This window comes from Apiospora hydei, assembly GCF_038363865.1.
Source record: "Apiospora hydei strain CBS 114990 chromosome Unknown utg000005l_segment0_segment0, whole genome shotgun sequence".
Classification (NCBI taxonomy): domain Eukaryota; kingdom Fungi; phylum Ascomycota; class Sordariomycetes; order Amphisphaeriales; family Apiosporaceae; genus Apiospora; species Apiospora hydei.
In genome coordinates, this window is record NW_027117364.1 from 2,794,980 (window position 1) to 2,810,039 (window position 15,060).

The 15,060-nt window shown below is 54.6% G+C and overlaps 4 protein-coding genes across 4 annotated transcripts; 1 reads left to right on the forward strand and 3 right to left on the reverse strand.

Moving 5' to 3' along the window:
* Window positions 1-159: 159 nt before the first annotated feature.
* Window positions 160-7,786, reverse strand: PG997_006318 (uncharacterized protein; the record flags this gene model as incomplete). Its single annotated transcript, XM_066810633.1, has 8 exons — window positions 160-783; window positions 821-2,371; window positions 2,410-4,018; window positions 4,074-4,160; window positions 4,310-5,078; window positions 5,138-6,976; window positions 7,035-7,613; window positions 7,741-7,786. 8 exons carry the CDS (start codon window positions 7,784-7,786, stop codon window positions 160-162), a joined length of 7,104 nt encoding a protein of 2,367 aa, XP_066669556.1.
* A 2,171-nt stretch (window positions 7,787-9,957) lies between these two features.
* PG997_006319 (zinc knuckle-domain-containing protein) lies at window positions 9,958-10,922 on the reverse strand (the record flags this gene model as incomplete). Its single annotated transcript, XM_066810634.1, has 3 exons — window positions 9,958-10,615; window positions 10,667-10,747; window positions 10,852-10,922. 3 exons carry the CDS (start codon window positions 10,920-10,922, stop codon window positions 9,958-9,960), a joined length of 810 nt encoding a protein of 269 aa, XP_066669557.1.
* An 895-nt stretch (window positions 10,923-11,817) lies between these two features.
* On the forward strand, window positions 11,818-12,932 carry PG997_006320 (uncharacterized protein; the record flags this gene model as incomplete). The annotated part of the gene is made up of 4 exons (XM_066810635.1): window positions 11,818-12,500; window positions 12,558-12,702; window positions 12,743-12,845; window positions 12,895-12,932. 4 exons carry the CDS (start codon window positions 11,818-11,820, stop codon window positions 12,930-12,932), a joined length of 969 nt encoding a protein of 322 aa, XP_066669558.1.
* Window positions 12,933-13,079: 147 nt separating this feature from the next.
* PG997_006321 (fructose bisphosphatase protein) lies at window positions 13,080-14,238 on the reverse strand (the record flags this gene model as incomplete). The annotated part of the gene is made up of 3 exons (XM_066810636.1): window positions 13,080-13,210; window positions 13,266-14,050; window positions 14,114-14,238. The coding sequence occupies 3 exons, from the start codon at window positions 14,236-14,238 to the stop codon at window positions 13,080-13,082; spliced, it is 1,041 nt and encodes a 346-aa protein (XP_066669559.1).
* Between the last annotated feature and the right edge of the window lie 822 nt (window positions 14,239-15,060).

A 15,060-nucleotide genomic window follows, 5' to 3' on the forward strand; every position in this document is an offset into this window, starting at 1 on the left:
TATACAAAATATAGGTGGTTGGATGCTTTCGTCGCAAAAAGAATGGTAAAGAGGGAATCTAGTGGATGAATAATCGTACGCCATAATATATATACGTCGTACACATCTATCTAGTAAGAGGGGTAGAGAAAGAGAAGAAAATGACAGGAGATAGATTCTTTAGTATCTCAGCTGGATCTTGGAGGTGTGCTTGTGAGCTCCTTCGAGCCAGTTCCTGCTGTGGGATCCGGTTTGCGGGGCGCGTTGCCACATACCCTGAGCACCAAAGTCGGCGCTGACCTCGATCGCGGCGGAGGGCTTGCTGGCCTTGCGTTGCGGACGATCGGCCATGGACATCTGGAGGCTAGGGGCGCTGGGAGTCATAGTGCGGCGGGCAGAAGGAGTCCACATCAGTCCCTGGGAGGCCTGGGCGGCGGGCTGGGCGGGCTTGGACCAGAGCATCGACTGCCGAGGCACCGACGGGACCTGGGGAGCAGCCTCGGCGGCGGGTTTGGGCATCACAGACATTCTCGGCATCGGGACTATCGATGCTGGGCGCGCTGACTCGTTGAGGAATGAGATGCGGCCGGCCAGAGCGGCAACCTTACCGCCGCGGCTGAGGGGTCGCGGAGGTGTGAAGGGACGTGCTTGAGTCTTCTGCTCCTTCTTCTGCTGCTTCTGCTGCGCAGGTCTGGGCATAGCCGGGTGTGCTGCCTCAGAAGTGGTGCTTGTGGCCGAGCCGAAGAAGACCGGGTGTCTGGAGGCGGCGTCGTAGGTGTAGCCGACGGCAGCGGGGTGGACGTCCTGCGTGTTGGTCAAAGAGAGAAGAGGCCATGAAGACTGGGTGACGCTTCGACGCGTCAAAAGCAGCGCTTCGCTTGGATCGGGCAATGGCCTCTCGTAGCTCGTCCTCCCACTGAGAGTAAGGAATCTGTCCTCTCGAGAATCTCTTGTCGGGGTAGCTGGCAGCGATAGCCTGGGCAAGGGCCTGAGACCATTGCTTGGGAGAGGAGTTGCTTCGCTTGACTCTCGGTGTGGGTCCGCTGGCCTTGATGGCTGCTTGAAGAGCTTCATTCCACTGCGACTCGGTGGCATGGACGAGAGCGAACCGAGTGTTGGGATAGCTGGTAGCGATGGCTTCCGAGAGAGCTTCATCCCAGTTTCCGCGGAAAGCAACCGGCTGTCGGTATTGATGACGGGTAGGGATGTAGACCGGTTTGGTAGGTGCAACAACATCCAAGTTCTTGACGACGAATTCCTCGTCGAGGTTCTTGATAGGCAGAGGCTCGTCCAGGCGCAGTTCCTCGTCCAAGTTCTTCACAACGAACTCTTCGGGGAATTCGGGAACCTCGGGAACCTTGGGGAGTTCAGGCTGCTCCGGGAGCTTGGGGATATCCGACTCGGACTTCTTCTTGCGTCCGAACCAACCACGGAGACTGAACCCGCTTTGCGCGGACTCGGCGACGGAGGGAGCAGTCGAGGCCTTGGTGGCAGTCGTGCGGACAGAGGAAGTATCGGTGGTAGGAGAAGACACTGTGGAGTTGGTTGATGCGACAGATGCCAGCGAGGGGCTTCGGGGCCGAATGGTGGAGATGGTAATCCAGTCAAGCTCAACAACGGTGGTGGCACTAGGGCTCCACATGCGGCTAGACTCAATGGTCGGAACGGCAGTGGTGATCTGTCGAGGCTTTCTGGTCATGTGAAGCGCAGCTGGCTCGGCGTCCGTGGTCCGGTAGGTTGTTCGTTCCGAATCAAGCTGGAAAAGGCCAGCCGTGGAGGCCGGAACGGAAGCGGCGGGCTGGGCCCACAAACCCTGGCCATTGGAACGCTCCTCTGATCGGGGAGCAACCCACAGATGCTGAGAAGTCAATTGCGGCAGAGGCTCATGCGATGTTCGGGGCTTTGTTGTCATGGAAATCGCGGCAGGCAGCTTGGAGGTCCGGCGGTAGTCAGCCCTGGGGGCGCTGGCATCGAACAGACCCTCGGTCTCAGAAGAAACAACGACGGCGGCTGGTTGGTCCCAGAGCGAGGCAGTGACTTGTCGAGCTTCGGGCTTAGCGACGGGGGCAGCGACGGGGACAGAGGCAGACACCGGGATGAAAGAAAGCAGAGCGGCACTTTCGGCAGACTCTGACCAGAGCAATCCACTAGAGCTGGCAAATTCGATCTCCTGCGGCATCCACAGGTTGTAGCTCTCGATCGAAGGCATCTCCTCAAAGCGAGGCTGAGGTCGGGTCGTCTCCGTCTGCTGCGGCATGTAGCTCTGCCAGACAGCAGAATCCGGCTGTGCGAGGCCAAACGTCCGCTGCTCTTGCACTTGAGGCTTGCTCCACATCATAGTCTTGGGGGTGCTCTCGGAGTTCAAAGACCAGAGCTCGGTGCTGTGGATGGGCTGCATCTCCTCTCTTCTTGATTGAGTTCGAGCCATACCAATGTTAGAGGGGATGTAGGAGGTCCAGGCAGCAGTATCCGGCTGGGGAGGCCGAATGTTTGCTTCTTCTGTACTGAAGGCTTGCTCCACAGCATCGTCTTGGGAGCGCTCTCGGTCTTCGGCGACCAGAGCTTGGTGCTCTGGATCGGCTGCATCTCCTCCTTTCTTGACTGAGCTCGAATCATGCCCTCATCGGAGGGAATATAAGACGCCCAGACGGAAGCAATAGGCTGCGGCAACCCGTAAGCGGGCGACGCGCTCGAAGCAGAAGGTGTCCACATGGCATCGACAGCCTTCGTTGCGACTTGTTTGGCCATAGGAGCCTCGGGAGGAACGTAAGTTACGGGAGCCAAGGTAGGCAAGGGTGTCACGGGGGAAACAGGAGCGACAGGCGGCGACACACTGCGCGGCTGAGTGACGTTCTTCACCTTGAAGACCGGGGCCCACAAGTAGTCGTCCATCTGGAAGTCCATGTCCTGCGCCGGAGACCAGAGCTCATTGCTCTCGAGAGGAGCAGCATCCTCAAACCTGGGGGGGTTTCTCTTCGGCTCAGACTCGGCAGGGAGATAGCTAGCCCATACGGATTGAGTTGGCTGAGGAAGACCGTATGAAGGCACTGCCTTCTCCGTCACTGGAGTCCAGGTGGTAGCCTTCGACTTCAAGGGTTGCACAAGGGCCGCCTTGCTAGAGGAAACAGGCGCCGAGCCCCATAGGTTCTCGCTCTCGATAGGGGCAAGCTCGACGATCCTGGGTTGAGACCTGACGATATCCGAGTCATCGGACATATAGCTCGTCCAGGTGTCGCGGTCTGGCTGAGGAAGGCCGAGTTGACGGTTTGATGGAGCAGGGGCCTTGGGCACCCACAGATCTTGAGCATGAGACTTAGTCTCCAGGGCTTGAGTAATGGGCACGGAATTGTCGGGAACCGCATCCATACCGGAGTATTCTTCTCCATAGATGCGCTCAAAGTCGGGCGACATTTCGGATTCGTACTCGTCAAGGGAAGCCCCGCCCATTGTCGGCAGAGTCAAACTGTCCCTTCCAGGCAATCCCTCGTCGGTCTTGAGAAGACTGGCGATCTCCCAAAGCGTCGTCTCATCAAAGTCATCTCCACTATCGTAGTAATCGTCATCATCCATATTGTCTCCCGAATCCTCCTCCTCGTAATCATCGAAGAATGACGAGGAGTACCCGGTCTCCTCGCTCTCCTGGACTTCCTCTGCCCGTGCCTCTAGGGTGGCACTAAGGCGCACACCACCTCCAGAGCTCATCGTACCAGGCATGCTTCGTGGGCCTCCAGAGGCCATGGTCCCTGGCATGGCCATGAACATGCGAGGCTGCACCTGAGGAACCACGGGGATCGTGGCATTATCACTCTTCTGTCCCCATGGGAATTGGAAGATTCCCAGGGTGTCTCGCTTCTCTGGAAGGGGCTTGGGGCTTTCGATGATGTCGGGCAGTGCGGTGATGCGCTTTGTCCTTCTGGGCGGTCGCTGAGTTGTAGGTCGCACCATGATCTTCTTCGGGACTGGGCGTTCCTTGGGAACCGCTTTCGCCCAAAGTCCAGCAGTTCTTCTGGATGTTGACTCCATGGGCTTCTGCCACAGGCTAGTGCTCGATTTTCAAGGGCTCCGAGATTTTGCGGAGAGCCGGTCGAACTGACAGACCAGGCAGTTCGGGGAACGGCTTATCTTCCTTGTGGAGGGGCGACATCCAGAGCTGGCTTGAGGGGCGCTCTGGCTGCTGCGGGCTGAGAGACCACAGATAGTTGACTTCCATTACGGGCTGTACGGGCTGTTTGGCCAAGTTTCGGAGGGCGCTCTCTGACTCAGATTCGACTCATCGGTTTCCGGAGGCGTCGGGCTACCTAGGTCAGCCGATGCTGATTGAGAAACAGACAAGAAGTTCAAGTTGTTGCGTGCTTGCAGCAAATTGCTGGAATGCTCCAGGTACTGGGATTGGGCCTCCGCAAGACGAACTTGCCAGACAGTGGACTTGCGGTTATCCGAGTTTTGTGACGAAGGCCTTTCTGCGCTCTGTTCTCGTGAGCTAGACAGACTCGCCATACGTGCTCGCCTCGATGCCCGGCGGTCGGCGATACTCGACCTTGTGGAGGTCGGTCGGGAAACACTGTCGTCGGAGGTATTCTCTGGGGCAGACTCTTTGACAGGGGAATCCTGCGTTGTTGAAACAGATTCACGGTTGATGTTGTTTTGCAGCGAATGCCACATGTTCTCCTGCCTACCCATTTCTTGCTCGAGGTTTTCTAGCAGTGCTATCCTCCTCCCGGTGCTCTCAACCGAGTCTCGATTGGGTTCCTCAAACTTCTTCAGCTGCGCCTGGATAATCTGAATTGCCGCCTCAGGCGACTCAAGCGGCGAAGGTTCAGGCGCTGGTATCATGACTGCCTTCTTCTTACCAACGCCGTTGAGGAGTAGAGGAGGCGGTGGGGGCATCATTCGCGACCTCACCTTGTCCTTTCTCTCGGAGAATGACAGGCACTCATCCCCAACACGTCGATGCCATTGACTTTGGCGAGGCTCTTCGACCTTGGGAGCATCAGGTAGAGACTTATCATCGTCGTCTTCGAGGAAAAATGATTGACGGTTATCGGCGGAACCTTCGGAACCTCCTTCTGTGTCAAGCATAACGGTCATGACTTCTTCACCTGTTCCACTCATGGCTGAAGGGACGGGGGACGCCCTTGGTTCTTGATGTACAGCTCACGAGGGCAAAGTCTGGCCTTTTGGACATCAATTGGAGCAACTGGGGAATGCACCGAGCCCCAGTTTGTACTGAACTGAGTCTTGGCATCACTGGCCCCGGAAGCCCTGGAAAACTTGACAGCTGGAAGAACGGGCGATGAGGAACGTTTAGTGCCATCTCGGACGCTGTTCTGCGTGTAACGCTGATTTGCATCATCATCTTCTCCAAGGATACTCTGTGTTCGAATGCTGCTCCCATCCGCGGTCGTCTTTGTGTTACGCTTTTCCCCATCAACACCTGTTTCTGCGTCCGTGTGGACTTCCATCTTCGGCGAAGTTCTGCCATTACGGAAAGCATATGGCAGTGGCGGCAAGGACGGGACCGAAGACTTGCGTTTCATGTCGCTCGGTGCCTCGGCGGGGCTTGTTGTTGTGGACGGAGGGTAAAGTAACGTCATCTTCTCGTCAAAAGTCATACTCTTGGTGTCATTAGGTTGAGGTCGCTGTATGTTTCCGGCGCTCTTGGGTGGTGGTGGCAAAGGTGGCAACTGAGTCGGGCTGCCGGGCACCGACTGCAATATCGATTTGCGGCTGGCAACCGAGCCACCAGATTTGGATCGCCTGTGCATCGGTTCCGAAGGGAAGACTTGACGATCTGTCTCTGACATTCTCCGAATCGGGCGCGGTCGGTCGAGTATCGAGTCGCCAGGGCTAGGAGGGCCATTGGGCGTCTTGCTGGCGCCTTGGATGATATCATTGACGTAGCTCGGGTCATCGTATACGATGCTGTTGATGAACATCACTGTCTCCTGCCTTTCCTTGCCTCCTTCTTTTTCTTCCTTTTCCTCGTCCGATGTCCTCCTCGTTGCTCGAGCTCGGGGGTTTGCTGGCAGGCCAGTGGTGGGCCGACGTTGCAGCGGGGTTTTCACAGGCTCGGGTGTCTTCTCCTCCTCCACAGGCGGCGGGCGTGGCCTCGGTATCGGGATTCGCACAGGCTTTCCTGGCGTGACAGGCTTGAAGCTAGGGGTCCTTGCAGACGACGTCGTTTGTCGCGGAGACCGCCGTCGCATCGCCTCCTCGTTGCCCGGGGAAAGCTGAACACCTGAGCTGGATGAGGCGTTCCCTCCCACCGATAAGGCCTCGTCGCTTTGCGGTATTTGTTGGGATTGTAGCCGATCAATTGGATACCCATCCTTTCCAGAGATACTTGGGAAGCTGTTCGTCTCGAACTTCTCCTCCTTGTCGACCTTCTCGCCAGCAGAATCATTTTGCGGTGGTCGTGGTGCGGGGCGTGAAGCGACAAGCGTCGTGCTATTTCGCACCTGGGATGTCGAGGTTCGAACTTGAGTGGTAACAGCCCTCCTCTCCTTCTCGTTCTTCCAAGCCGTGGCAAGATCAATGGTCGGTATCTTATTCAGAGCATCTTGCATGTCAGGCGTCTCTGCGGGAATAGGGTTAGAGATGGCTAGCTTTCCAGCTCCTTTCTTCGACTTGTTGTTCTGCGTCTTCACGTCGACAAGTCGCTGGGGTGGCATCGGCGGAGCATCATCGTCTCGGGCTGGTCGCATTGGTGGGAAAAGCTGGCCTTGGACTGGGACACCGCCTAATCCCGTCACTCCAGTAATTGGCCTCGAAATCAACGGCAACCCGTTCTCGTCTCTCTTTACGTTTTCGTTGGAGAACGTGGTGACAGTCGTCTCGGGGCCCTTCAGCTCGGCGTATCTCGAAGGCGGATAGTCGTCGGTATCGGCTGTTGAGATGTCCCTATTGCGGTTATAGTTCTGGGGAGTGGGCGACACCGGGGGTCGCTGGCGGCTTTCCTTCCCAGCGCCCAACACGCCAACAAACACCGTCACAAGGGCTAATGTTTTATATAAGCAACATCCTCGCAATAGTATAAATAACAATAGAGAACTTACCAGTCAAGATGAAAAGACCTATGGCTGGAATAGTAGTCCTAAGCAGCAAGTCAATTGTGCCAAGTCCCAGGAGCAAAGTCACACTTGTTCCCATCCAGACGGCCAGGGCGGCAATCGTGAGGAGAATCGCCTTCCTCTTGCCCGCGTTCTGGCTGCTGTCGTCGGATGTGAGGGCTCTGATGGCCAGGGTGGCGAGCATCACGGCGTCCATGGCAATGATGACAATTGCTATCGCGATGTGATTTGACACCGGGACACACGTCGAATTAAATTGTGGCCGGGTTTCGCCCACGAATACCATGCCCACGATGAATCGCGCCAACACCTGGCCCTGTTGGATTTTGCCGAGCAGCGAAGGTGTCCCCTCCTTCGCGACTGCCCAGACTAGAGATTGCTGAATAGCTGTCCGCGCCACCTGGTCGAAGAGCGACGAAATGATGACGGCGATTTGGCATTGCGACGAGGCTGTCGGTGCCAGAAGCGTCGAGATGAATCCCGTCAATGCCCAGAGACCGGATGTCGCCAAAAATATTATGAGGGCCAGCCTCAGGCCGTCCCGGAAGATTGCTGAGCCATGACCTTTTAAGTAAAGAATGAATCCTGCTGACGCTGTGTTGAACAAGATACCACTAGTGATAGACACGAACGCAGGGCATCATTAGCAAGCAGAACGACCGCCCGGCTGCCAGATACATGTACTACTTACAAAGCAAGGCAGCAATCAGAGGCTGAATGCTGTCTGTTGTTGCCATGGTGGCGGCGCCGAGCAACGGCGTCCAGCGACCGTGGTAGTGTGAATTTCCCAGTCAATGGGGTGAGGGTTGAAATACGTATTATTACTGGCGAAGTGAATAGATCATAGTGAGTGTGGTGGAAGCGTCTCTCTTTACAGGGCTTGAGGCGACGATGTCTTCGGCGATAGTTTAGGGCCCTGGATGGTTCGAAACAAGACGGACGAAAAAAGAAGAGATTGTTCGGCAGTAGAGGTGACCAGAACTGTGGGATGCAGTCCTCTCGCTTCTCTCCCTCAGGCTCTCTCCCTCTCAGATAGACTCTGCCGGTTGACATCCGGCGCCTTCGTCCCACACCCCGTCGCGTTACACCCACTAGGCACTGGGAATTGGCTGGGCAGTCGTGTGTGGCCATCTTTGGACGTGGGTTACATGGCTGGGTCAAACGGGGCCGTGTTCGAGATGCCTCAATTAGTATATTATGCCGCGAAGGGTTGTGGCCGTTGGTTGGTTGATTTGCAAGGCTGACGGGGCCCAGTGCACCCCGACCCCTGTCAACCTAGTTGGGCATGAAACCCGACTTGTAACAACCATCGACATGGGCGCTCCCAAACACCAAAGGCTGACATATTAATAAGTCACTGGCGTTCTTGCTTTCCTCATCGACAAGTTCTGGACATCTGATCTCCCGAGTCTTCGTCCAATGTCGTCACGTTGGCCAATCCCACGACGCAACCTCTTGACGTGTGTTTGTCAAGGTTCCGGGGTCCGGAACGGAGTTGGTGAGGTCACCGAGGGGTCCAACAGCGGTTACCCATACGCCTACACTCCCTCCGCGGGAGAGAAAAGAAGGAGGCAACAAACCCCGACGTCAGACTACCAGCGCATAGATATGAGACGCTGTGGCAATAGTGGCAATGCCAGTAGAGAGAAAATCGGTATCGGTATTGCGGCTCTGTTATCCAAGATCAGACGAGGCAACTGTAGCTGTCCAAAATAGCACACGTGCGCAAAGATTTAGCTGCTTAGAGGCCTGAGGCTGGAGGCTTAGAGCCGCCGGTCCGGCATGCAAGTGGGGGAAACAAGAGCGCCAGTAACCGTTGAAGATGGATGTCTGTAATCGCAGCATCCTCATTTCGACAGTGCATCATGCAGCTCCATTGGCGGATTTGGCTCATCCCATCACGAAGGATTCTTAATTTAGGGGTCGCTGCTTTCTACCGGTCTTCTAGATGACAGATTTGCCGCCCGCCATGAGCTGCCGTGGCCACTGGCAGCGGCTCGCAATGCCTCGATGGTGGTTCCTGGATTACGGGAACGCCTCCCACATTCCCCACTCAACAACCTTACCCAAATAGAGTATGACCAGGAACCGCGAGCCGCTGAGACTTTTCCAAACCCCCAACCCCCTACTTCCAGGCCCTCCTAACAATCCTAAATGCTTGGCTCTGCTTGGCTCTCCCCATCGCGACTGTTTCTGTTGCAGATTCGGATAATCGACCCCCTCAAAATACACGTCCATCGAAGCTTTTCTTTTATTTCTTAATCATCTCTTCCATTGGACGGCCCAAAAGCTTGATGGCCAAGCTATGTACACATCCATGCCTATGATCAATCGCTGACAAGCAATTATTTTCCCAACTGCCTCCCAAGTTCCAAGCCCGGTTGATATTGCACGAAATTAGAACCAAGCGCTCTGGACCGAAGTGGATGCCATCTACAAGCTCCGGATCCATATAGATGGCCACCGTAGCAGTGGATGTAACTTGAACCTCGCAACGCGTTTGTGCGTTTCGTGTCCCCTAAAATTTGCAATTCGCAAGTTTTTGGAGCTCGAGCTCCTTGGAATGAAAATTGGTTGGTTCCATTACCGCTCTTTAAGCTGCAGACCCGCCTTTCAGATTCGCCAGAATAAGGATAGAAGAGATTCATACTCGATAATTATTATATGGATAGGACATCGGATGATTCCTAAATAATCATGGGTATCGAGTATGTTACATGCAGGTATGGACAGTAGGCAATGATGTGCATATTACTTTGATGAGAGCAAACCAGGTCCCTTCAGGCAACACTTTCTTTCTTCACAAAATGTAACGTTTCTCGGCTCGAGAAACATCCATTCGCACGAGCCTAGAACCAACGAATCCAGGTTGTATCATAATGTCCTAAGCCCAGTCCCTCAAGATGGCTCAGCGCCCCTTGTTCATAGACCGTGTCAACGCCAACCTTTTGGAGAACGGACTGAGGCTCCGTTCACGCGGCTGCAAGCGAGGTGCTGGATCCCTTGATCGACCAGCACCTTGCCGATCAGACATATAATCCTCAGCTCGAGGTCCATCTCTACGCCTGGGCGGATCTGCATCGCGCGACATTTGTGACGGTGGAGATCGCGACCGAAACCTTCTCTTTCCTGCTGGCGACCGAGATCTGTCCGACCGTGGAGATGGCCGTGATGGTCGTCCTCTTGCCGGCTCACCGCGCCGACTGAATTGCTCAGCCGAACGCTTCTCGCGAGATCCCGGGCCTCTTCCTATGGGGCTAAGGCTCCCTTCATCGGAGCGCGGGTCGCCGGAGTAGCTTCTTTGTCGCGGTCGCCTTTGGTCCGGAGTAGCTGACCGGCTAGGAGCAACTCTTCTCACAGGCGACGGGCTACGTGACAGACCCCTTGCTGGACTTGGGGAGCGTGAGCGACTCGTGGATATTGTGGAAACACTGTCGTACGAAGCTGATCGTCTTCGTTTCGATGCCTCACCCTGTTCCGAGCCCTCGCCGTCGTCGCGCTCCAGCTCTCGCTTCCTTGCCCTCTCAGCCTCCAGTTTGGCAAGCTGCTGATCGGCTACTCCTTGTCTGATAAGAAATTAGCATTGTGAAGCCGACATAAGATAACATATGACTCACTTGCTTTCAAGAGCTGGTGGTGTTGCTTCCGTCAACTTTGGCACTAACTTCGGGTTGAAGAGCTGTTGAGTACGAGAAGGCCTGGAAATATAAGGCCGTTCCTGTGCGGCAGCCTTGCACTCATATGAATAGTGACGTGTGCGTGTGTTAGCCTTTTTGAAAGCCGGCAAAGGGGTGGACTTGACTTATCTCGTTTAAGGCATTTTTGGCACTGGACGTTAGCAGGAGTTGTTTTCGAAGGACCGCGCCGCCACATTTTCGTCGATTGTGACTGTCACGGTGGGAATTCCGGGGAAATCGGGATACTCTGGAATACAAAGTATCGTAAGAGACTGAAATGCCGATGACAATGAGTGCAATGACGCTGATGTTGATGCAATAGTGCTGCGTTGGATTCACTAGGTGATGGCTGGCTGGAAAGATGAATGCAAACGTTTTGGGCGTAAGTGGCTTTCGCGTTCAATTGGGGCGGTGTGCCTCTAAAGCCACAGCACTTGCCCCTGCGGTTTTGCCAGCATTCATTTCAAAGCCGTCTAGAACGGGATGTAATGGTACGTGACGTCCAGCACAATTATCTATCAGGAACAAAGGCTGGCTATATAATTTGCTGGCAGCTGCTGGATTACAACATCCCGGGCACAGATATTGGATCTTTCGAGAGCATGTGATCACTCATATAAGATGCTCTGGATTTGCAGGTGAACAAGTTTTGATATGCATAGATCAACCACCAAGTAAACTCCATTTCTGCCACATTTACAAAACCAGCGACGACATGGACAGGCACCCATACTAGGGGCTTTTCTTAGTTCACATGGCGTTCAACCAGCTCGTCACTCTGACGCCATTCGGGGACACCTTGGTTGGTGAGAGTATCGTGAGCAGTAAGAAAGTAGACAAAGACGAGCTGCCCCACTAGGCCAAAGACGGCATCAAGACCGTCTTCGAGCCTACTTTGCACCTCCAGCTTATGCACCTACGTAATGGCGTCACCACTTTGTGTTTGAAACTCAAGCTCCGTGGTGTGATTTGTATCTTTAAGTAGGATCCTCTTTCCCGCCGGATATTTCCATTCCACGTCCAATGAGTTTTGAGAACCCAATACGCAAGTAGTCACGATTGCTGAAGTCAAGATTCCCTAGATATACGAAATGGGTCTCCTTCAGACATTCCTACATATAACCAACTTCCGCAGTCCGTTTCTGCGGACTCTGGCACCGAGCGCCGCGGCCGCCTTTGCAATCCAAACGGCATTCGCGATCCCCTCCATCGCGGCGCAGTCGGAACGCTTCTACGATGCCTCGGGCGCCCTGACGTTCCTGTCTGTGACGCTCCTCAGTCTGTACCTGCCCAGTCTACGCGCAAAGTCTGCCGGCGCCGCCGTCAAGCTGCCCAGCTTGCTGTCGCCGTTTCTGAAGTCGGCCGGCGCTGGAGCCGGAAGTCTCAACTGGCGACAGTTTGCGCTGAGCGGTGCCGTTGCGTTCTGGTCTATCCGATTGGGCTCATTCCTCTTCGACCGGGTCATGAAAGAGGGCAAGGATTCCCGATTCGATGAGATCAAGAAGTCGCCCTCCAAGTTTGCGGTGGCCTGGATGGGCCAGGCCACTTGGGTCACGCTCTGCCTTATGCCCGTTATCGCCATCAACGCTATCCCGCCTGCCGTGTTCGCCTCTATGCCTGCCGCAAAGCTCACTGACGCGATCGGGATGGCGTTGTACATCGGCGGTCTCGCCTTTGAGGTCATTGCTGATCGCCAGAAGAGCCAGTGGATGCATGAGAAGAGAACCAAGCAGCATGACGAGCAATTCATGACGCGAGGCTTGTGGAGCAAAAGGTAAGCCCATATGTACGTTGCTGAACCTGTAAACAAACAACTGACCAAGCTTGACAGTCAATATCCCAACTATTTTGGCGAATGCACACTTTGGACAGGCATTGCGACAGCGGCTGCTGGCGTACTTGTCACCAGCCCAGTCCAGGTCGGACTTGGGCTCCCGGGAGGTGTAGGGGGGGAGGATCCTCGCACTCCTTCTTTCGTATGTTAGTCCAGGCTTCGTGAGCTTTTTGTTACTGAAGGTCACGGGCGTCCCATTGAGTGAGAAGAAGTACGACAAGCGATACGGGGATCGAAAGGACTACCAAGACTGGAAGAAGAATACCCCAAGTTCTTCCCTAGACTGTAAGGTGTAGAAGATCAGCGAGAACTTCTACACTATCAAATGTCACAGGTGATCATAAAGCATACGGTGTGGTTTGCATTTCATAGGCTCATCAATTACAACTTATGTAGTTACCTAACATACTGGTTCGTTGCAGGCAAAGCATAACCAAGCACTCGTTCCCAATTTTGCGCCATCAAGGCCAGCTCACAGCGCAGTAACCATACAATCCATCGTAAAATCCAAGACATTAATTACTTGTGGAAGGCCTTGACCTTCTCCACTTCATCGTAGCTGCCCATAAAGATACCAGACTTGTCATGAATGTGCTCTGGCACAATGTCCATCATCCGTTCCATCTTGCTGTTGACCGCAAGACCGCCAGCTGTGAAAACATTGTTAGCGCCTTTCATTTCACATAAGATTTACGAGGTACTTACCATTCTCGAAGACCATGGCCATGGGTGCGCACTCATACAGAATTCGCAGTTTACCCTTCGGGCTCTTCTTGTCCGCCGGGTAGGCGAAGATACCTCCGTATAGCAGCGTTCGGTACGCATCAGCAACCATGGAACCGATGTAACGAGCGCTATACGGCTTCTCGTCGCCCTTGGGGAACTTCAGGGACTCGAAGTAGTTCTTGGTAGACTCTTCCCAGTACATCGCGTTACCCTCGTTGGTGGAGTAGATGGCACGGCTCTTGGGGATTCTCATGTCGGGGTGAGTCAAGATGAACTCGCCGAAGTTGTTGTCGAGGGTGAAACCGTTCACGCCGCCGCCCTTCATGGTGATGACCAATTGCGCGGAAGCACCATACATGGTGAAACCAGCGGCAACCAGCTCAGAGCCAGGCTTCAGGATGTCTTCCTTGGTGCCTGTCGAGCCCTCCGCGAGCTTGTGGACACCGAAGATGGTGCCTACTGAGACACCAGCATCCAAGTTGGAGCTACCGTCGATTGGGTCACACGCCACGGCGTACCGCGCGTTTTGATGCTGGTCCTTGAAGTATATCACCTCCTCTTCCTCCTCGGACACGAGCAGGGCGCACTTGCCCGAAGACCGCATGGCAGCAATGAACAAGTCATTGCCTATCACGTCGAGCTTCTTCTGGTCGTCACCCGTCGCATTGGAATGTCCAGCCAGACCAGTCAGGTTTACTAACGTAGCTCGACGAATGTAATGCGAAATAGACTTGAACGAGAATTGGAGGGCGTGGCAAAGCAGGCTGCAGAGTTGCATATGTCAGTGGTCACGCTTTCGGAACCAATGGTTGGTTTACAACACCTACGTGAAATCTCCTGTGGCCTCTCTGACCTTGGCCTGCTCTTCCGTCAGGAATCGAGTCAAGGTCACGATGTCTGTGTTGATAGAAGCCTGCTCTGCGGGAGGCATCTCGCCGTTTGATGAGGCCATATTGTTGTTTGCTCGGGTTTCGAAGGCTGTCTGCGTGTGTGTGCTGTTACTCAATGGCTTGTGAACCGGGATTATAGGCGAAGATAGGTAAGGGGGTATATGGGCGCGGGGGTAGATGATCGGAAGAGGTTTGAAAAGGTTGTAAGAGTTGACAAGAGTTACAAGTAGGCAGACTACGACGGAACGGCAAGCAGTAATAAGTGCAGGAGGAAGGCAATGGGGATCTACTGAAGCTCCATTTGTGTGACGAAAGAGCTACTTAAGTCTGTGCCTGGATGGGGATCTACCGAGGGGCAGATGTGGATTATATTGATGGATGACATGAAAGAGCAGTAACAGCCAGCGCCGCCCGTCATTCCTCCCCATTCCCCGCCTTTTACCAGGCTTTCACTAGAGTTATCGCTCGCTCCTCGGCACAGCGATCTGCAAATAGGAGGGCTAGAAGGGCTAGAAGAGCTAGCAGGAGATGAGACTGTTCTTCATCCCGAGAAAGCCAATCTGGCGCCCGCGGAGCCTGGACTCTGGCCTGGAGGCGTCTACACCAATGGGGAACTGGGCTGCGCCGGCGGCCCAAAGAAGATTCCCGGGTCACGATGGTTGGGAAGTTCCTTTACGCCCGTCCCTTGAGCCGAGACGGGAGTTGTCGGCCAAGCACGGCTACGAGCTAAGATTAAAACCCAGGTCGTGTGAGCTCCTGGGCTGGCAAGCCATTGGCAATAAATTGGCTTGTGCTCCATGTGATCCAAGGCATTTGTAATGAGCTTTTGAGACTTTTGCCCCTAACGCCTAACGACGAAGTGTTGTAATCATTCTGGACACGGC